The sequence below is a fragment of the Synchiropus splendidus genome, chromosome 16 (genome assembly GCF_027744825.2).
Source record: "Synchiropus splendidus isolate RoL2022-P1 chromosome 16, RoL_Sspl_1.0, whole genome shotgun sequence".
Classification (NCBI taxonomy): Eukaryota; Metazoa; Chordata; class Actinopteri; order Syngnathiformes; family Callionymidae; genus Synchiropus; species Synchiropus splendidus.
The window spans coordinates 18,092,800-18,113,898 of record NC_071349.1 but is presented as its reverse complement, the minus strand read 5'-3'; the positions used below and the strand labels follow the sequence as shown (position 1 = coordinate 18,113,898).

The following is a 21,099-nucleotide window of genomic DNA, read 5'->3' as shown; positions in this document are numbered from 1 at the left end:
GTCTCTTATGTTCAGGTATATTGAGTCAATGGTTCATTTCGTGAGCATCCGTCACCCTGCAGCGATTCTCGATGACCTCCATGGCAAAGTCCTTAATGAGGCATACCAGATCAGCAAGTCCACTGTCACCGAGTCTGTAAGTGAAAACAAACACAATATTCTGTCTTTTTTTTCCAGCAGCATCTGCCAGCGTTAATTGTTTTCATTCCTGAAACCGCACAGAGTCAAGCTGGCAAGCAGGAGCACAAGCTTTCCAAGACTGAGGGCACGACCCCCGGCTCCCTCAACATCTCCCATGGCCAAACGGACCTGTCCGTCAAACCGGATAATGTGAAAATCAAGGGCCTCCAAGCCAACGTGTCCATCCCCAAGGTGGGACCCGTGACCCTGGATAATGAGTCTTTCTGACAGTTTGCCCTTACCAAAAGAGGTTCAGGAGCTAAAGTGTGGACATTCGGAGCTTCAATTAAAAGTTGCACACAACATAGTCAGAGTTTGTCTTGAATATAAAGCAGTTGGTGACGCAAGTGGTTATTGCCAAACCTGAAAATATGTAACTAATTACTTGCTGCTGACTGCTAACTGATAGCTGGATGTATCAGTTAGCAGTCACTAACAACTAACCGATCAATGTTATTGTCATCTGAAATTTTTTACTTTGACCTTTACTGTGACTATTATATTTAGTGCCGTTTAATTTGGTTCATGTTTTTTCTACCTCTTTTGAGTTTTTTTTCCTCTGATTTTCCAACACTGACTAGTGACCTTCTTCTTACCCCCCTCATTCTCCTCTGCTAATTTTCTCAATTCCCCCCCCCAGGTGAACCTTTGCCTCCTGCAGGCCTCTGTAGAAGAGGGGTCTCCATCCTGTTCCAATAAAACCGTCACGCATGTTTCTCTGGTTGCGCTGTGCTTCGACAGGATCGCCACTCAGTTCAGGATGAACAGGTAATGTTTTGAATAATAAAACATGATTATTCAATTCTTGGAACTCAATGTATGTTTACTACTTTCTCTCCAGGGGTATCGTGGAGGAAAATCCAAACACCACCGAACACGGTCGTCCTTCTGTGATGGACGCCTCCGCCAACAAGATGCAGCCTCAGTCTTCCGGCTCGCTGCGGTCCAACGCTGGCATTGAGAAAGGCAAAGAAATAGCCGCAAGATTGAACATCCACCGCATCCACAGTCAGCTGAGAGGCCTGGACTCCACTGGTCAGTTCTTCCTTTGGCACTGTTAAGAAGTTGATCGACATTATTAAGTCTCCCTTTTTTTTCATCCTTTTCAGACATCGGCACGTGTGCCATCACTGCCATCCCCTTCGAAAAGTCCAAAGTTCTGTTTGGGCTGGAGGAAATGGAGGAGTTTTCAATGGTGGATGAGACAGATAGCACAGCAACATCAGGCGATCTGGGACGCTCCTTTCTGGAGAAATGGGGCTGGATTATGTTTGAATGTGGGATTGAGAACCTCACAGTAAAAGGTAAAGTTTTCCCAAACCCTCTGTGACAGTTTTTTTATATCTCTAATTCTTATATATGCTATTCCAGGTGGCCGACAGTCTGGAGCTTTGCTTTACAATGCCTTTGGGGTGATGGGCCGCTCTGACGCCGGGGGGAAGAACGGCACATCCAAATCGAATGGGTCCTCCAGCTCAAAAACAGGCAGTGGCTACAGCACAGACGTTTCAGACGATAACCTGTCTCACGATGATGCCAGCCCCTCCGATGATGCCAATGAACATTCTGACTCTGACGATCAAGTAAGAACCAGAGGCCAAAGTGATGATTGTTCAATGTGGATGTGTTGTCAACATTTCATCAAGGATTGTTGTGAAAATGGAATTATTCCTGTGTGTCCGCTCTGCAGGATGAAGGTGTGGAATCGGACGACCTGAAGAAAGACCTCCCTCTCATGCCACCTCCACCGGACTCCAGCAGCATGAAGCTCACCATCAGGGAGATCTGGTTCAGTTTTGCTGCACCCACCAACGTACGCTCCCCTTCGCAGGCCATCTCCAGGTAAAAAGGATCCAAGTGGTCATCGATCTTGTTTAAACCGTGAATGTCTTCTAACTTGAAGTGCAGCAAATTGAAGTGGAACTTATTTGAGGGTTCAGCATTTTCTTTACTTGCTCTTAAGTGCTTTTTGGCTCAGAGTCTGACTTTTTGTGATAATATTACTTTCTTGGCAGTCGTGCTCTTGCTTTTGTTCAATTAATTATCTGACAATTTTTATTCATTACGGCATCATGAATTCACATCACTTGTACTTCCATCCATTTGGAATATAGTCCTTCATTATTTAGCTGCCTTTTATCTGCCTTTTGGAAATGTTTTATTGTGTTTTCTTGAGTGATGCTGCTAAAATACAAATTTATGAAGTGTGTTTTGTTTTTGGGTCGCACTTACAGGCAGTTGAATCTCCTGAGCACTGCCACCCCAGCCATCGGTGCCTGGCTAGTTCCCATCGACCAGCTCAAGTCATCTCTTCGCAAACTGGACATGGAAGGCACACTGAGAGTGTGCGCGGTCATGGGATGCATCATGACGGAAGCCCTGGAGGTCAGCAGTCTACATGTGAGAATTTCAACCTGAATTTGTGTTAACTCCTCCTCTCTCACAGAAAAAGAGCATCCATATACCGATCCGGAGCAAGTACAACCGTGTGACCAAGCGAGCCCGATATCTCCACGAGAACCCGTCCTGTATGCTCTGTAACATCCTGCACCGATACCTGCAGCAGGCGGACTACTCTGTCATCGAGGAGGCCACCATGGTTCGTATCTCCAGCATCTCTCAATCACTTAAAGTGCTTCCCAGTCAGCACTCCCTTCTCTTGGCAGAACGACGGTGTCCCAGCCCTTGTCACTCTCAAAAAAGGTCTGGTGGCTCTCGCCAGACAGTGGATGAAATTCATCGTCGTCACCCAGGGCTTCAAAGCCATCGGACTGATGCGGCCGAATCAGCTCGCCAAACCCAAAGAGCCCACGCTGAACTTGGCTGAGACCATCCTGGGCCTGGACAACGGTGCTGCATTGCAGAGCGACACCAGTGCTGACGGAGCGGAATTTGAATATGACGCAGGTGGGACAAGAAGTCAGAATAACTCGAGCCCAATGTATAATGACACTGAAGCAGTAACTCACTGAAGGACGGACCTCCATTTTTCTCCTGCCTTTCAAAGAGTTTTTACTAGCTCTTTAGCTGGACACCACAAATTGAGCTGTTGGTCGACTCCAGCAACAACTGCCTGATAGTTTTCGTTTAATATGTTAACATTATTGATTAGGCGGTGTGGATTTGTTGGCGTGACTCATATCTTCCTGGAGTTTTATTTGATGTCATTGTTTGAAGCCACAGTGAGCGAACACACCATGCTGTTGGAGGGAGCATCCAGCCGCCCCCCACCAAAAGAGGCTACGTCTGGCCCGGTCAGCGGAGTCGAGATCATGAGGAAACTCTCCAAATCTCACACCCAGCACGAGTCCGCGCTGAGGATTAAGGTAAGAAAGCTGCCGCTCTATGGCACTGAACACGCTATAATGTCTGTCTGTCCTCCTCAGGGCTCCCATCCCTACCAGTCTCTGAGCTACACCAGCGGCGACACAGCGGCCGACTCGCCTGCACATGTGAGTCGCGGCGGGCTCCCTGCGAAGGACAGTCCCAGGAAAGAGAGTCTGCTTAGCAACCTGACCGGAAGCTTTCGCAGTCTTCACAACCTGCTGGAAGGAACGCCACAGAGGACCCAGCCGTCTGGGGCCACAGCCGCCAAAAGCAGCTCGCTCACACGCACAGGTCATTTTATTTTAATGAAGTCTCTTGTCTTTTTTTATTTATGCGTTCAAGGTCGTAGCTACTAAGCAGTATATTTTGTGTTCAGAAGCATGAAGCTGTGCTTGCTCATAATTATCTTTCTTTCAGGGACAGACATGCTGACCGAGCACCCACTGCTGTCTGAGCCGTCCTCCGTGAGCTTTTACAACTGGATGTCCAACGCCGTGGGCAACAGAGGCAGCACTGCCGTGCAGGATTCCCCCGTGAACCGCTCCCAGCATAACAGCCTGCAGACAGGTCAGTCCTGATTGATCATCATGTTTTGTTATGGCCTCCACTTTTTGACCTTAAAAACTTCTAATGCTGCCCTTAAAGACTCACTGGATTCTCCAGGCAACGATTATCGCTACCATTCGTTGTCGAGCATTCACAGTCCAGATGGAGGTCAGGGAATGTTTCGGTGTTGTGCTGCTGATAAAGTTTAGTGGTCTGTTTAGGTCCCCTTTTTAGCTAGCGACCTAGCTCTCGGTTTCCCATGGTAGATGATTGGTAGCATTGGTAGTTTATGTTTTGTCACAGTGCAAGCCATTAAAAGTGAAATTCAAGAAAGGTGTATTGTGCCATGTAAGGTTCAGTTTAAATCCTCATTTTTCAAAACATGAATGTACCCCAGAGTAGATTCACCATTACCCTCGGCTTCCTTTTATTCTCTGTCAGTGTAGTGATGTGAAGTAATGTAGTGAAGTAAAATAAAAAGTGGCGTGTCCTCAGGTGGGACATGTAACCTCCCCACCATCCCCTCGGCCTCCGACTTCAACACAGTGCTCTCCAGCGACCAGAACACTCTTGATGGGACGCAGTCTCAACATTCCCAGCACAGCACCAGCCAGGACGACTTGGCCGACATCGAAGAGGGGAACCAGTGTCCTGCAGCGGTTCAGCTGGCTGATGCTCAGGTGTGACGAGTAGCACCTGGTGTTCTCAGTAAAAGGCTTCTTAGTCCTAAATTTCTATCTTTCTCTTTCTCAGGTTGTTTTCAAGCCGTTGCTGAGCTACACCGGCATCCAGGCTCAGGACACCACGCCGCTTAGTTACAAGATGTATTTCGGAGAGCACCTGTCATTCTCTGGAAACCTGGAGTGTCTACGAGCCGACATTGTGGACTCTGACACGACAAAAGAGCGCAAGAACAAACGGTCGAGAAGGTGAATTTTATTTGTGTGCTAACTTTAGGGGTCTTGTCTGATTGCTATCTTTTATGGTTATACTTTTTGTATTATGGTCTTTGTGTGTGAGGTGTTTGGGTGTTTGTGCTTGTGTGTGTCTGTTGTTGTTGTGTTTTGCCTCAATGTTTGTGTTGTTCGCTCGAATTAAATCCCTAATCTCTCTGGACCTGCAGGCAGGGCATGGTGAACCTCCCGCCTCTTGAGTTCAAGCCTGCTCTGCTGATCGAGACCTTCAGCCTGAATGCTGTCGTGATGGAGAAATCCACCAGCGCGCCTCAGGGACCCACCGCCGCCCCACTGTCCTTCCACGATCTCAACCGCCGCCACTACAACACTTTCCACTGTGACTTCACCACCGCCTGCCAGTCCATTAGCCAGAGGGTGGACATGGCCCTGGTCCGTCTCATCCACCAGTTCAGCACCATGATCGACGACATCAAGGCCACTCAGACCGACATCAAGCTGAGCCGCTACACCGCGGGCTCCGCGTCTCCGACACCCACCTTCAAAGCCAGGCCTTACCGCCATTTCAGGTCATCTGACTTCAGTCGCAGCTCACGGGGGAGTCTCAATGGGGGAACACGCAGCGGGACACAAACTCTGAAGAGCAAGAGAGGCATGGGAGCTGGATCAGGTGGAGGGGTGTCTGGTGTGCTGCCACCTAATGGACCTCCTTCAGGCATGGACACATTGGGAAGAAGAGAGCCAAGAGGACGCACTTCACTTGGACGCTCAGAGAGAAGAACATCTAAGGTATTTGGTCTAACATCAATCCTGAATTTCAAGGCAGCGTCATTTTTATATTTAGTTAAACTCCTACCAGAACTGCAGTTATTACTTATTAATTTCGAGCTCAAATGCATCTTTGAGATTAATGTGTGTTGAAATGAGTCATTGCTAATCTGACTGGTAATCACGAAGCACCGTTGCTGAGGCGGCCAGAACACCCGGCTGTTCATCGACCCAGCTGACCCGACAATCTGCATCTCAGCATTTAATATGTGTGTAATCACACAGACTCTCTTACTAAACCCGCAGGTGTCGAGAAAAGGCTCCCGTGACGTGGCCGACCACATGGCCAACCAGATGGACGACTCGGACTCCATCACAGTGTCGGAGCAGAGCGAGCCGTCAGCGGAATGTTGGCAAAACATGTACAAGCTTCTCAACTTCTACTCGCTCATCTCAGATCCCACCGGCATCCTGGAGAAAAGTTCCCCGGAGAACTGCCTTCCAGGTAGGAGGTCAAAATATGAAATAGAGACCAAAGAAAAAGAAACAATTGCAAGTATTGTTTAAAAAATGATGACGTCTCATTCGTGTCTCCTGTAGAAACGGTGCGTCGACAGTCAGAGCCACTATGTAAAGTGATCTTTGAGAACGAGCAGCAGGAGCCAGCGACGCCCAACAAGCCGGTCGGTGCTGGCGGGCGGCGTCGCAGCCTGGTGAGCTCTGAGCCTCACCACGTCACCCTTATTGTGTTCGGCATTGGCATGGTGAATCGCACTCACCTGGAAGCCGACATTGGTGGGTTGACCATGGAAGCCGAGCTGAAGAAGATCCACGGAAGTTTCACTCTGAAGGAGAAGATGAAAGGTGAGATTTGTATGGTGGGATTGCAACATGATCAGAGGCCCTATAGACACGCATTCTTTTACCTGCTCCCTTTGGTGATTTCCTGTGAGCTCCTGTTTTTCAAGTAGGGCCTCACATTAAACGTAATGTCTAATTGGTACAGACACTACTTGTGCCAGAAGTGGAACACTGGCGATCTGTGATAGCAGAGTGGCAGCTAGATTGAAGCCATTAAGATACTCAGGGAGTGTATCAGGCTCACGTGGAGAAGTTTGCTGGCAAATTTAGTGATGGTTATGAAGAGGAGAGACAGTGTAGAGGAAGAGAACCAATCAGGTTAATGATGAATGAGGATATGAAGTTACTATCCCAGAAGTGGAAAATGTGGCTCCAAGGCAGCACTTTGTTGAAATAAAGTGGACGAAGAATCAGTCTTGGTTGTGTAACCCCATGCTTTAATGCTGTTTGTCTCCAATATTCTCCATAGATATCCTGCACCAGAAAATGACTGAAACCTGCGCTTCAGCTCATATAGGAGGAGTCAACATTGTTCTGCTGGAGGGAATAACGCCTGATATCCAGTACGCTTCTTTCACACGTCTCATGCAATATATTGTACTAATATAGTGAAGCAATTTCACTGGTCAAATAGTTCTCACTCAGTCTTTGTTATATTTAACTTCTAAGTCTGAGTGATTTTTTTTTTCACTTCTTGCTGTTTCACACTCTTTTTCCTGCTTTTCTTCCTCTTTTACTTCCTTTGTCTTTCTCTAACATCTTGCATAGACTGGAGGATTTCCCAACTTCTCCCACCAGCACAGCTAAACAAGAGTTTCTGTATGTGATAAGAGACTTTGTTCATTCTTTCAGAACCACAACAGCTACTCATCTATCCATTTGTCTTCTGTCAATGAGCTGTAATTTCTTTGAAAGATTAACTGTGATCTCTTCTGTTGTGTCTTTAAAATATCAAAAGTACTTTCTGATATTTTAAACCAAGGATTCTTTACTCAAGAGTCTAGATGAAACACACTCCATGTATCAAATGGAGCCCATTGGAGGAAAATTCACTCATTGTGGAATTTCGGTTGTTATGGTGTGAAATCCATCCCCTCCTTCACTCGTGGTGAACATTTTTCACCTGTCAGCTCCATGCCGGTTCATTCCGCCCATGTCCCTCAGCCATGATCCAGGATGTTTCATTGCCACTCCATCATACGTGCTCGTCGCCTGAAGCCAAATAAAACTTTCCAGAGCCTTGATTACTTCTGCTTGTGTTGCAGAACTGTGGTGAAATGCAACATCGCCAAGTCTCAGGCCCTGTACAGTGCCCAGCGTGGCCTGAAGACCAACAACGCCGCCGTCTTCAAAGTGGGAGCCATCATGATCAACATCCCCCAACACCCAGCCACTCTGCACAGCATGATGGTCCGCAGCTCCCACCAGCTCTCCAAACAGATCTCAGACCTCATTCGACAGCCTTCCAATGTGTACGTTTGTTCTGAATGTTGTTTATATGGACTTTAAAATGTACACTAAGGAGTAGCTAGTAATGTTTAGAGAGTGCTTTAAGTGACCATTTTCTTAACAAATGACTCAGTTTTGGGTCATGTAATACCACAAACTAACCTGCTGGCTCCAGCCCTATTAGGTTTCTATGCTAAATCCTCCCTCTGTTGTTCATCAAATTCAATGTGGAGAGTGATTTTGAAAGTGACAGGTAATCGTCTCCTCCTGCAGTCAACCACCCAACAGGGAAGACACGCCCACCCCGCAGCCCTCAGACAAAGCGCCCAGCATCAATCAGACTCCGGTGGAGGCCAACGAGTTCCCTCAGCTGCCCGAAGGTCTGGAGAAGAAGCCCATCGTCCTCAAGTTCAGTGCCATGATGGATGGCATCACCATCGGGGCTGCCCTGCTGCCCTCACTTAAAGCTGAGTACAAGATGGGGCGAATGAAGAGCCACGGCATGACAGGTGGGCTCATAAGAGGCGGTGTTGTGTGGAAGTTATGATAAAAAGCAAATACTAACATAAATCATTTTTCCCAAAATGTTTATTTTAATAAATAAAAATAATCAACTGTTAAAGTATTGTTGAGATAAAAGATGTTTGATGTCAATTTTCAGGTGCTCAAACCAGTTTCACCTTCGAGCTGCCGAACCACAAGCTCTGCTTCCAGTCCAAAGTGTCTCCCGTGGACATGTCCACCATGCCGCCCTCGGCTAGTCTCACCCTTCCCCCGGTCACCATGTCAGGCGAGTACATCATGGAGGACCACGAGAGCCACTCGGACCAAGGCTGGGCTCCCGATGATTTCCCAGCCAAGCAGGGAAACTACCTCCAAGGAAACTATCTACGATGCGTGGCTGAGGTGAGACTGCTCCTTTCCTTCTGCTGCTCAGACACTCACTCGTTGGTCTAAAACTTCTCCCCTCTTGTGTCAGATCGGGTCTTTTGAGCACAACCTGACCACCGATCTTCTCAACCACCTTGTATTCCTGCAAAAGGTTTTCATGAAAGAAGTCAATGAGGTCATCCAGAAGGTTTCAGGTAGCTTGGGATTTAGTTTGCTCTTTCCAACAGCTCTAAAAATGTTACACACAATATTTAGGTGTATGTGTTGATTTTGCCATCAGTAGTTAATGATAGTAGTTTATTAGCGTGTGCGATAGTCCTAACGTCAGAATTTCCTGTCCCTGCAGGTGGTGAGCAGCCCATCCCGCTGTGGAACGAGCATGACACATCAACAGATGCAGACAAACCCAAAATCCTGCTGTATTCACTGAGCCTCATGTTCAAGGTACCAAGTACTGAGTGCTGCGTCACTGTCACTTCCGTCCAGATCAGATCTCGAGGTTATGTCTTTTTTTCTCCTCAGGGAATCCAAATGACCGCAACCACTCCGTCCATGCGGGCCGTACGTTTTGAGACCGGCTTGATTGAACTGGAGCTGTCCAATAGGATTCAGTGCAAAGCTCAGCCCGGCGGGAGCAGCAGTTACCTCAAACTGTTCGGGAAGTGTCAAGTGGACCTCAACCTAGCTCTGGGGCAAATCGTCAAGCACCAGGTATGGCTAACCAAATAAAAGCGTGTGCCCATTTAGGTCTGACCTCGGTTCCTTTTGTAGGTTTATGAAGAGGCTGGCTCGGACTTCCACCAGGTGGCATACTTCAGGACACGGATTGGTCTGAGGAACGCTTTGCAGGAGGAGATCAGTGGATCATCCGACAAGGAGGCAGTGCTCATCACGCTCAACAGACCGATCGTCTTCGCACAGCCAGTGGCCTTTGACCGAGGTTTCACACCTTTGTCTTTTTGCAGCCAATAAAGATATGCTAACCATGTAAACATCTGTGTCCCCACGCAGCTGTGCTCTTCTGGCTGAACTACAAGGCTGCGTACGACAACTGGAATGAGCAACGAATGGCGCTTAACAAGGACATCCACGTGGCCACCAAGGAGGTGGTGGACAAGCTTCCAGGCATCCAACAGACCTCCGCCCAGGCTTTCAGCACACTCTTCCTCCAACTGACCGTCAACGACCTGGGCATCTGCCTGCCCATTACCAACACCTCCCAGGTAGAAGACCACTTTCACTTTACTCAGCGTTGATTCCAATTTCTGCCATTACTTAGCCTTGTATATCACAGAAGGTACTTTCCCCGACCAGTCACTCTTCGGGGGAAGAAAAGCAAAAGCCAGTGAAAATGCCATGAGTGTTGTTGTTGTCTACGCTTTCACAATTACTCTGGAGACAACACTGGCTGTTATTTCACACTTATTTCCGTAGAGAGGACAAGGTCCACCTACAGATGGCACCAAAACCGAGGCTGGGGCCGCCACGTCAGTGGGCCAGCAAAAAAGTGCAGGAAAAGTAACCAAAGATTCATTTAATCACCTCTTGTGATGGTTTGTTGTGGTACCATGACTTATCTATCGATGGGCTGTGTGTGAAGCGATGACGCCACCGTGAATCTGCTCAAACTAACCGAGCTGGTTCTGGTGGGTGTGTGATTCTGGAATGCTCGCAAGAGCGCATAACAGTTTGTATCCTGAGGGCAATCTGTCATCAAACTGCATGTTGCTGTCAAAATAACCTCCAAAATATCTTGTTTGGGTTTTGCTCTCTGATTAGTTCTCGGTGTTTGGGGTGACAATCAGACAAGTTTGAGTGAAAATCTGTTTCTGTTCTTGAATCTAGTGAGACCGACAACATTCCACTCTGCAGTCCAGATCTGATGACACAAAATTCCCTTGTTATTTACCCAAACACTCTGCAGAGTGAAGTGTTTCTTCATAATCATGCTTTGTTTTTGAACACGGGTTTTTCTTTTTTTTTTCTTTTTTATTCTCGCCACTAAAAACACATCATCAATTCTCCTTCTTTGATGGCAGACAAACCACAGCATCGATTTCGACACCGGCTCAGCCCTGGTTCTGACCATCGAGAGCACACTGATCACTGCCTGCTCCTCTGAGTCACTGGTGAGCAAAGGACACTTCAAGAACTTCTGCATCCGCTTCGCCGAGGGGTTCGAGACGTCCTGGGACGACTGGAAGCCGGAGATCAGGGGCGACCTCGTCATGAATGCCTGTGAGGGGAATTTACCAACTAAATTTGAAGCTGAAGTGAATTACCAAAGGATGCTTTGGAGCGTGAGTAACACACATTCTGTCTGCAGGTATCGTTCCGGACGGCACTTATGAAGTTTGCTCCAGGACGACAAGGCAGCCATCTGCTGGTAAGTTCTTCACCTTGTCTCATTAAAGGCCAAGTTTTTGAGCTTCTTTGTTGCTAGCTGAGAGCAGCAGCGCCGGCACCTGGACTCTCAACGTGCTCTGGAAGATGTGCGGCATCGATGTTCACATGGATCCAAACATCGGCAAGCGCCTCAATGCTCTTGGCAACACCCTGACGTCGCTGACAGGCGAGGAAGACATAGACGACATCGCCGACCTGAACTCAGTCACCATAGCTGACCTCTCGGACGAGGACGAACCGGACAGCATGTCGCCCACCATCCACATGGTATCGCTCTCACAAAGTCCTGCTTGTTTTCTTGTAATGTAGGATGTTAAACAGAACCTCAGCAGGTCAGCCGCCCTCCATTGTTTGCAGAGTCCAGAGACCCAGTTTAGCCCCCGTCTGACCTTGAGGAAGCGTCTGGTAAACCACATTCTGGGCCTCAGCCCCAGGCCTCAGAGTGTGTCTGTCTCGCCCGACTACTCAAACTGTTCCTCACCTCGCCTCAGAGCGGGCAGTGCCAGGGCCCAAAGACCCGTCTCCTGGGCCTGCGTATGTAGCACGCCATAGTGTGAACTTCTTGGGGCTGACGGAATCAAGTCTGCAGTTGCTCTCAGTGACCTTCCGTTGACGGTTGTGGATTCTTAAATGCTGAGCAACACTGGCGTTTGAGTAGTTTTGCTTTGCATTTGCTTTCACTGACCTCAGTTCACTTCGATTACGGTGGAAATGAATTGCACTGTGCTCTGTAAGTGCACCGGTGATGGTGGTGGTGTCTCCACTTGTGTGAACTCCATTAACCCAACGCCAACAATAATTCATTAACACACTTTTGAATCAAACAAATTCTGTCGCATTTTCATCAAATTTAGAAAAGATCTCAGACCATTAACATTTTCCCACCTGTTACATTTCAGGAGACAATTGACCCTCGAAGGCAGCTGGTGATGGGAAACCAGGTGCTGGACGCTCGCGGGAGGAAGTTCACCAAGCGGGTAGTGGACATCCGGGAGCTAAACGAGCAGGCGAAGGTCATCGATGACCTCAAGTAGGATTCTGGCACTTTTGAATCAGTTTTGAAGCATGAACAAGATAAAGTTTACTTTTTTCAATTCAGGAAACTGGGCGCCAGCGAAGGAACCATCAACCAGGAGATCCAGCGCTACCAGCAGCTCGAGTCTGTCGCAGTCAACGACATCAGGCGAGACGTCAGGAAGAAGCTGCGGCGCTCCAGCATGAGGGTAACCTCTCACCCAGTCATCTCCCTCTCCGGTGCCAAATCCCAACTCAGCCCCTTTTCTCTCTGATCTCCCAGGCGGCTTCACTTAAGGACAAGTGGGGTCTGGGCTACAAACCAAGTTACAACCGCTCTAAAAGCATCTCAGCGGCAGCAGGTCGACCCCCGCTGAAGAGGATGGACAGACAGAGGTGAATAAAAATATCTTGTCTTAATGTGAAGCAGTTAAATCAATTTCTTTAATCTAAAATAGGAATGTTCATTCTCATATCTCATTCTCATTTGTGGACTAGAAACCAAATTGACTTTGCTACAAGATCAAATTCAATAAAGATCAGTTATATCTAAACAACAAAATTTAAGTTAATGTTTAAAGACTGACTACTTTTGCTATCTGCTGCTGCTTTACTCCCACCCGCAAACATTCCGGACGCCACTCCTCATTCATTCATCCATCCAACAGCGCCATCTTGCTGCACCTCTGATGCTAAATCACCCTTGAGAACGTATATTTTTTATTTTACTGATCGATTCATGTCTTTTTTTTATGTCCTGCTTGTAGTTCTAGATTAGGAGATGTCGAGGACTTCCCAGACATCCGGGTGGATGCGTCCTCTCCTGGACCTCGAGTCACCTTCAACATCCAGGATCCGGTAAATATTTAATAACCTGTGTGAAAGCTGAAGAGTTTATATGAATTGAAATTCAATCGTGTCGTCGCAGGATTAATGACACGACATTCAAATCTCTTAAAAAGACAAATATAGTTGTGAAGTGCTTTAAAAAGTAGATTTTCATTGCTCACTTCCTGTTCATCAAGAGCTCATAAAAAGTTGCCACTGTTGATGGGCCTTGTCTTAATTCTTGTGTTTAATTGAAGATGAATAATCAGGCTTTGGAGTCTGCATTCGCACCTGCTAGTCCCGGAGAGGTGTTTAAGGTATACAGAAAAATAATCCAAATCATGCTGTGATCCAACCAGCAAATACGTCTGCTGCTTCTTCTCCTCTGAATTAACTTCTCTAATGCAGGGTGGACTTTGGTGGTACTAAACTCTAACATGATGATTAAGGACTTTATTCGGGAGGACTCTGTTGTTATGGCTACAAGGCTGAAAATCCGGCATTGTTTTCCCACTTCAAATAATGTTTGCTGTGCGCTGCGTTGAGATCAGAGGTCCAGGAGTATATAATGATCTACCTGGAGATCACAAAGATCTTTTGTTTTTCATAACTTCTGGATTCCCTACAAAGAATGGAATGGAATTGCATAAATACTCCTCAGGTTTCGGTGAAAATCACTAATATCAAGGACATTTTATTCAAAATTCTGGCCTGATAATGACCTGGAACTTCACCTAAGATCATCTAAATGCGCATACTATTAGTCTTGTGGCGAGTCTCGTACAGGGGTGCTACACTGCTGGTTATAAATGCTGTCCTTCTGAGGTACCAATTGTTCCGAAGCATTCCACTTATTTAACAACGTACACCTTAAGTTACTGAACCTGGTGGCCCTATTGCAGAACTTTTTAATCTGAGTCATTGGAACAAGTTCAAGTTTAGCTTTACTGCTGCCCCTGTGATGCAACTGTGGGTAACATTACGGTGCTTTTTGGGGAAGATTCAAAGAGAAGATAACTTCCAACTTCCAATCCAATATTAGATAGATGATCACCTTTTTTTCAGGTGTCGTGGAATTGCTTTGTAGCAGATTAACAGTATCACCAGCAGATCGCATGTGATTCTAGTGTTGATCTAATTTAAATTAGAGTCGGAAAGGGATTTGTTTAGTCCTGGTTTTTTTTCAACCCTGAATCATCCTGTTTCCGTCTTGCTGATGCATGATAAGACTTCTGTGCTGAGACTTGTTCCGGTTAATAGAAAAGACACATTCCTGAGAATTGCTCTCCACGGCTGCGTTTGGGTTCAGGCTGTCCTTCCTTTTGCTAATTTAACTCCTCTTGCTGGGGCGTCTTATATCTTTGGAGTGGTTCATCTTGTCTCCATGCGGGGTGTCATGTCATCCTCATTCGTGTGTCCTACGGTAAGTGCATGACCTCACAATTTCCGGTCGTCTTCTGTCTTCTGACTGAGTCCGAATTGGGATAGAAAGTGATGCGACGTTGCCTCATCAAAGACTCAGCACCTCGTATGATTGATATGTCCCAGTCAGAACTACAGATCACAGCCTCTTTATGAGTTTCATTTCCTCCTCAAGGCATCAACACCTTCTGGATCACTGTGCTGATGCCTTTCTGAAAAGGAAGCACCATTTTCCCTTTGACATCAAATCACTCCTGAGTTTGACTCTCTCTGCTTCCCTGAAGTTTCCCGAGGAGACAGACGGGGACCTGTTGTCTGTCACCGTCGACGAGCCCTCCCATCCTCATCCTCATCTCCATCCTCATTCTCCGTCTGTCCTTGAGGACCGGCACTCAGTGTTCAGTTCGCCCGGCACACCCGCTGTCTTCTCACCTGCCATTCCCTTCCAGCATGACGACTTGAGGCGAGACGACCTGTCCTCGTCCTCCTCTGAAGACTCTGAGAAGGAGGATGAGTTTGAACGCGAGAGGCCGCTAAGCTATCGGAGACCTTTGTGAGTATATTGTGTCTGTGTGACAGTGGACCAGTGAGGTGAGATAGTAATGCTTTATAAAAAAAAAATGCTTGTCTCTCGACAGTCAAACTTCTAACCGGAAGTCCTCAGGATTCTCCGCCGTGAGCCAGCTCTTCAGTGAGCGCTGGCCGAGCACACCAGCCAGTCGGGGTTTTGGCAGCCCCGCCACCGAACGGAACATCGACTTCGAGCTGGATGTACGTGTGGAAATTGACAGCGGAAAGTGTGTCCTTCATCCAACCACACAACAGGCCGAACACGAGGACGTCTCCTTTAGGAGGTAACTCCACAGACAAACTAATAAGTTTAGGTGATTTTTTTCCTTTTTCTGGGTCAATACGCCGGTGGTAAACATCATTTATGAGGAGTTATAGAGTAGCAGGAAAGGGATGATTCTTTGGGGTGTTAGAGCTTTATTGCAGGTTTGTTTGAGCTCTTATAAATGTGGCCAATAATGGCCACGACCCAAAGATACACATGTTTTGTTGAAGCTGTTGGGAGAGTGCTTCAAAGGAAACTTCCAACTAAACTTGGTTTTGCAGAAGCTGCGAGCGCAGCCTCAGGAGCTTGGACCAGGAGTCGCCCCCCAAGAAGAAGAAGCTGCAGCCTGCGTACACATCCACCACCCATCTCCTCGCTGGCAAGAAATGTCCCACCTCCCTGCAAACCAAATCCAACGACATGGAGACCACAGTCTTCTACATTCCAGGAGTAGACGTTAAGGTCAGCGCCCCTCTCCCACTCACCTTCACCACTGCCAGCGATTCTCCTGTTGTTCATGTCGATTATTTTTTTCATGCCCGCAGTTGCACTATAACTCCAAGACCCTGAAGACAGAATCACCCAACGCCTCGCGGGGATCATCTCTCCCGCGCACTCTCTCCAAGGAGTCAAAGTTGTTTGGTATGAAAGATAACGGCCCCCCCACTCTCCCAAATGCTGTTCAAAGCAAGACTAACTCGCTCCTACCTCCCCCGCCCCCACCTATTCCATCAGGTACTGAGCGTTTCCTCATCTTAAATCGCATGCCCTCATGCCATCTCTGGTCACTGGCTACATTTACATGGATACCGACGCTCAAACCAGGCAGAGGGAATTAGAATGGACAAGAAGAAAAACTCACACTTGCTCTTTAAAGCACAACATTCCACGCAAAGTAGAGATGACTTGAAATACAGTTACTCATCAGGATTATTGTGGCTTAAATATATTTTGGCTGCCAAATATAAGGAGTGAAATGTATGGACTCAGTTGATGACTTGTGGGTTAACAAATCTTCCAAAATATATCAGTACATTTAATAAAAGACAGGGTGTATTATTGGAGAAAAACATCAACTGAAATAATTAATAATTACTAGAATGGATGTGTTTTTTTTCCTTTAACTGTCCATCATTTCCCACAGATAATCTGTTACTTTCGTTGTGAATGCGGTTCACATTTATACTGTAATACTTCACACAATTATCCACTTATTTTTGAATTATCGATATGGATTATGAAATATGCTAGAAATATACAAAACTATGCATAAAACATTCTTTATTAACAGTCAAACGTAATCAAAACATGTTCACCAGGAAAAAATATCACTAACAATTCGGCATATTTCAATCTTAAAGATGGAGTTCAGAGGAAGAAAAAAAGAAAAATACGTATTCCTTCTGTCGCGTTCTTACTTTGGCTTTACTGCAGTGAACAGTCAAGACTCCACAACAGTGATAAATCACTACTATATCACTGTTTAATTCTAAATAATGGCATGCAAATGTGGCCAGTAACACGAGAGGATTACATCCACCGAATCAGCTGCATGCAAAATCCTCCCTCAGAGTCGCGATGTGTCACTTTGATGGAGTGATTAGAAGCCACCGATTCCATCTGATCTTCGAATATCAATTACTGTGAGAGACTTATGTCGTGGCTTTGTCTCTGCAGCGAAAGGAAAAGGCAGCGGAGGAGTGAAGACGGCCAAGCTGTACGCCTGGGTCGCTCTCCAGACTCTGCCCGAGGAAATGGTCATCAGCCCCTGTCTGCTTGACTTCCTGGAGAAAGCTCTGGAGACCATCCCCATCACGCCGGTGGACCGAAACTATTCAGGTTCGTTGGCTGACTCAACCACCAGTATTGACGGAGTACAATCCTCATCTCATGTCAGAGAAAATGAAGTGACATTATTGTTCAAATGTATGTTATTTATGCAACTCATGCAGCGCTTCCTCCACTTCTCCTTTCAGTTGTGGCCTCCCAGGAAGAGGACATGGGTCAGTTTGAAGCTGTCGAGCCTCTTGAGGAGTCCACTACCTCCCTGGTCTCCTCATCTACATCAGCGTACTCCTCCTTCCCTGTGGACGTGGTGGTCTACGTTAGAGTCCAGGTATGTTAAGTTCACTCTGTGAATCCCAGTAAAACCCCTCAACCTGCTTGTGTTTGTGTTGCAGCCCTCACAAATCCGCTTCAGCTGCCTGCCCATGTCTCGGGTGGAGTGTATGCTCAAACTCCCCTCCTTAGATCTGGTCTTCTCTTCGAACCGGGGGGAGTTGGAGAACCCGACAGGGTCCCATCCGACAGACGGACCTCACCCACCGTCCTCCACACCGCCAGGACAGCACGTCCCCAAACTGCCGACAAGCAAAGGTAGAAGATTCAACCACCATGAGCTCCCACTGGACTGGAATGAATCATCTTTCTCTTCTCGCCAGCGTCTCCGTTACTGGGCAGCCCTCTGGGCAGGACCCGGCACAGCAGCAGCCAGTCGGACCTCACCGGCCCCTCCAGTAACTCCTCAGGCCTCAGCTTCACTGCCTGCATGTCCGACTTCTCCCTCTACGTCTTTCACCCCTACGGCGCTGGAAAGCAGAAGTCTGCCGTTACAGGTCTGCCCCCTGGCCCCGGACCACTGGGTGAGCAACCACGCAACATGTTCCCGGATTCCTGAGACTTACTTATGACGGTTCTTCTCATGAAGGGTCGGTCGACGAGGAGCCGTCTTCAGTCACAGGAAGAAAGGACTCTCTGAGCATAAACCTGGAGTTTGTAAAGGTCAGCCTGTCCCGGATGAGACGCACCGGAGGACCCACCTTCATCGAGAGCTTCGTTCCTGGAAAGGGTGGAAAAATGGACACCACCCTCATCAACATCTCGGGTAGGTTTTGTGAAATGTTTTCCATTTTGTGAGGAAGAACAAGTGTTGTTATGTTACTCTGACAAAGACTCTCAAAGTAACTCAAATGAACGGCTTGTGTAGCTGTCTGTGACATCGGCTCCGCCTCCTTCAAGTACGACATGAGACGGCTGAGTGAGATTCTGGCCTTCCCAAGAGCTTGGTACCGGCGGAGCATCGCACGCCGACTCTTCCTGGGAGACCAGACCATCAACATGCCAGGTAGAGAACTTGTGTTTAAACGTCTATGGGGATGATGAAAAGTCGAGCAACACTGATGTCCCTGCACTTGTGTTGCTGTCCAGCATCTGTACCTGCCACTCCTGACTCAGCGGAAAACGTCACGTCACACCTGTCGCCCGAGTCCAGCAGAAAAGCCTACTGGAGAACGTGGGACGGCAGCACAGGGACTCACATCCCTCAGTCCCCCAATGTCTTCTCCGAGCACTCGGCCACCAGCAACATGTCTCCCGGCGGCATGGGTCACCTCAAGTCGCCGGCTCCAGGTCGCACCAGAAGTGTGTCCGACTCGTCCGCTCCGAGACGAGGTCACGACAGAACCATATGCCCCCTCGGGTCTTTTGAACTCCTTTACTCATTGTTCATTCTGTTTCAGATTCTGTGTCCAAAACGTCGACACCCGCCTTCAGTAAAAACGGTAAAGCGTCAGGCCAGCAGGGGGCGCCGTGGGAGACGCTGGTGGTGTTTGCTATCAACCTGAAGCAGCTGACCGTCCAGATGAACATGAGCAACGTGATGGGGAACAACACGTGAGCCTTGTCTTTGTTAGATAGATAGATAGATAGATAGAGAAATTCCCAAAATTCCCTGTCTTCACCCCAAACCTGGAATAGGTGTCCTTTATTGACCTCAGGGTTTTATTTTAGACTCAGATGGTCACGATATTGATGTTTGGAAATCTCTAGGCTTCTTTCTCTTGTCCTTTATTGAGTACATCTTTTTTGATGCAACTTTTAAACCTCTCCTGGGTGGGAACTTGTTTGTATGAAGTTTCATGAAACTGTGTCTCACTAGATGGTGCTCTCTAGCATCGTTGGATTTGATCAACAACACAAAACCTGCCTTAGTTTTTAAACCAAGAGTGCCACCTACTGATCTCTGAAAATGAAGACACTGTTAGGTGAATAAATACTGGCTCTGGTCGACAGGAAAGGAGACGGTTAGACTCAGAAGTTGTAAGACAGTGAGGCTCACTGACATGTAGAGAGAAAGAGAGACAGACCAAGAAGACAAGAGGCCTTAATGATGGGAGACAGACAAGCTGCCGTGCGCACTCTGAGGCTTTGACTGGCAGAAAGACAGACTGGTTGACAAATAGACAGGGAGGCAGATATCAGTTGGATGGGCAGAGAGACAGGTAGAGAAGCTCACAGCAAACTTGGCTTTCATTTGATCAAGTTAATGGAAGTGCACTCTGGACTCCGACGAAACCCAATGCATCCTCTGTGGATTGAGGTGGTTTACCATTTGTTCTCGGGGGGCAGGGGGTTTCAGACTGCACATTTAATCTCCTGCTGCTGCCTCATCTTCGCTCATGATTCTCCTCACTGCCATTTCAATTTAAGTTTTTCCAGACTAGACCTCACTCTTGAGAGCATGAATCAGACGCAGTTTTATGAGCTTGGCCACTTTGTCCGAGGGTCAGTCGGATCTCATTTCCTCACGACTCGTGACTGTTGCTCTCCAGCTGGACCACCAGCGGGCTGAAGAGCCAGGGCCGCCTGTCTGTGGGCAGCAACAGAGACCGCGAGATCAGCATGTCTGTGGGTCTGGGCCGATCCAAGCTGGACTCCAAAGGTGGAGTGGTGGGCGGGAACATCGACGTGAACACGCTGGAGATGGTCTGTAAGTGGGACACTTCCTGCCGAGCCTCCGCTTTGAAACTCTCAACCACAGATGTCAAATTCGCGTTTAACGTGGGATCCTTGCAGCCCACATCTCGGAGCATCCGAACCAGCAGCCCAGCCATAAGATCCAGATCACCATGGGCTCCACGGAGGCCCGGGTGGACTACATGGGCTCCAGCATCCTCATGGGAGTGTTCAGTAATGCCGACCTGCAGCTCCAGGACGAGTGGAAGGTCAACCTGTGCACGGTGGACAACAGCATGTCCGAGAAAAGGTGGGAGTGTTTTTGACCGATGACTTCAGTGCATGTTTCCTCACCTCCTCCTCTCCTCCATGCAGCGAGATCTTCGTCCATGGGGATCTGCAGTGGGACATTTTCCAGGTCATCATTTCGCGCTCCACCACTCCGGACCTCATCAAGATTGGCATGAAGCTGCAGGAGTTCTTCACGCAGCAGTTCGACACCAGCAAGCGAGCCCTGTCCACCTGGGGCCCCGGGCCCTACCTGCCCCCCAAAACCCCTGTCATCAACGCCGAGAAAGGAGCCACGGAGCTTTGTGAGCACCTGGTGGAATATGTTGCAGAGACGCCTGTGTTTTCAACCCTGTGCTCTGTTCCTCAGACATGGACGCCGCTCACCACCGCCACTGGCCCGGCGTGCTGAAGGTCATCGCCGGGTGCCACATCTCGCTCTTCCAGATGCCCCTGCCGGAGGACGCCGTTCAGCTGGGCGGCTCCATGAGTCTCCACGGCAACCACATGACCCTGGCCTGCTTCCACGGGCCCAACTTCCGCTCCAAGTCATGGGCTCTGTTCCACCTGGAGGAGCCCAACATTGCCTTCTGGACAGAGGCACAGAAGATCTGGGAGGATGGTAAGGCTCCATCT

General features: G+C 48.0%; 1 protein-coding gene across 6 annotated transcripts in view; it reads left to right on the top strand.

Annotated features, from left to right (window-relative positions):
• Positions 1–21,099, top strand: part of kiaa1109 (KIAA1109 ortholog) — a 41,407-nt gene that overhangs the window by 17,452 nt on the left and 2,856 nt on the right. For 2 of the 6 annotated variants that reach the window (XM_053844700.1, XM_053844701.1), the window contains exons 33-85: positions 16–136; positions 223–372; positions 821–948; positions 1,022–1,215; positions 1,290–1,484; positions 1,552–1,763; positions 1,871–2,022; positions 2,415–2,565; positions 2,627–2,779; positions 2,847–3,087; positions 3,358–3,506; positions 3,567–3,798; positions 3,925–4,074; positions 4,549–4,733; positions 4,807–4,982; positions 5,177–5,756; positions 6,042–6,240; positions 6,336–6,599; positions 7,066–7,159; positions 7,365–7,415; positions 7,862–8,068; positions 8,319–8,554; positions 8,707–8,951; positions 9,025–9,130; positions 9,283–9,380; positions 9,459–9,647; positions 9,708–9,876; positions 9,948–10,159; positions 10,371–10,454; positions 10,976–11,174; positions 11,263–11,322; positions 11,380–11,609; positions 12,242–12,372; positions 12,442–12,565; positions 12,640–12,752; positions 13,124–13,214; positions 13,442–13,501; positions 14,891–15,159; positions 15,245–15,460; positions 15,723–15,903; positions 15,987–16,176; positions 17,119–17,280; positions 17,418–17,557; positions 17,622–17,817; positions 17,883–18,083; positions 18,149–18,325; positions 18,428–18,565; positions 18,649–18,891; positions 18,960–19,113; positions 20,052–20,209; positions 20,296–20,485; positions 20,551–20,768; positions 20,834–21,085. In XM_053844700.1, coding sequence (XP_053700675.1) covers positions 16–136; positions 223–372; positions 821–948; positions 1,022–1,215; positions 1,290–1,484; positions 1,552–1,763; positions 1,871–2,022; positions 2,415–2,565; positions 2,627–2,779; positions 2,847–3,087; positions 3,358–3,506; positions 3,567–3,798; positions 3,925–4,074; positions 4,549–4,733; positions 4,807–4,982; positions 5,177–5,756; positions 6,042–6,240; positions 6,336–6,599; positions 7,066–7,159; positions 7,365–7,415; positions 7,862–8,068; positions 8,319–8,554; positions 8,707–8,951; positions 9,025–9,130; positions 9,283–9,380; positions 9,459–9,647; positions 9,708–9,876; positions 9,948–10,159; positions 10,371–10,454; positions 10,976–11,174; positions 11,263–11,322; positions 11,380–11,609; positions 12,242–12,372; positions 12,442–12,565; positions 12,640–12,752; positions 13,124–13,214; positions 13,442–13,501; positions 14,891–15,159; positions 15,245–15,460; positions 15,723–15,903; positions 15,987–16,176; positions 17,119–17,280; positions 17,418–17,557; positions 17,622–17,817; positions 17,883–18,083; positions 18,149–18,325; positions 18,428–18,565; positions 18,649–18,891; positions 18,960–19,113; positions 20,052–20,209; positions 20,296–20,485; positions 20,551–20,768; positions 20,834–21,085 — 9,416 coding nt within the window. Of the gene's footprint in view, positions 1–15; positions 137–222; positions 373–820; positions 949–1,021; positions 1,216–1,289; positions 1,485–1,551; positions 1,764–1,870; positions 2,023–2,414; positions 2,566–2,626; positions 2,780–2,846; positions 3,088–3,357; positions 3,507–3,566; positions 3,799–3,924; positions 4,075–4,548; positions 4,734–4,806; positions 4,983–5,176; positions 5,757–6,041; positions 6,241–6,335; positions 6,600–7,065; positions 7,160–7,364; positions 7,416–7,861; positions 8,069–8,318; positions 8,555–8,706; positions 8,952–9,024; positions 9,131–9,282; positions 9,381–9,458; positions 9,648–9,707; positions 9,877–9,947; positions 10,160–10,370; positions 10,455–10,975; positions 11,175–11,262; positions 11,323–11,379; positions 11,610–11,699; positions 11,877–12,241; positions 12,373–12,441; positions 12,566–12,639; positions 12,753–13,123; positions 13,215–13,441; positions 13,502–14,890; positions 15,160–15,244; positions 15,461–15,722; positions 15,904–15,986; positions 16,177–17,118; positions 17,281–17,417; positions 17,558–17,621; positions 17,818–17,882; positions 18,084–18,148; positions 18,326–18,427; positions 18,566–18,648; positions 18,892–18,959; positions 19,114–20,051; positions 20,210–20,295; positions 20,486–20,550; positions 20,769–20,833; positions 21,086–21,099 lie in introns of all 6 variants that reach the window. The other 4 variants (XM_053844703.1, XM_053844704.1, XM_053844699.1 and 1 more) reach the window with 3 other exon arrangements.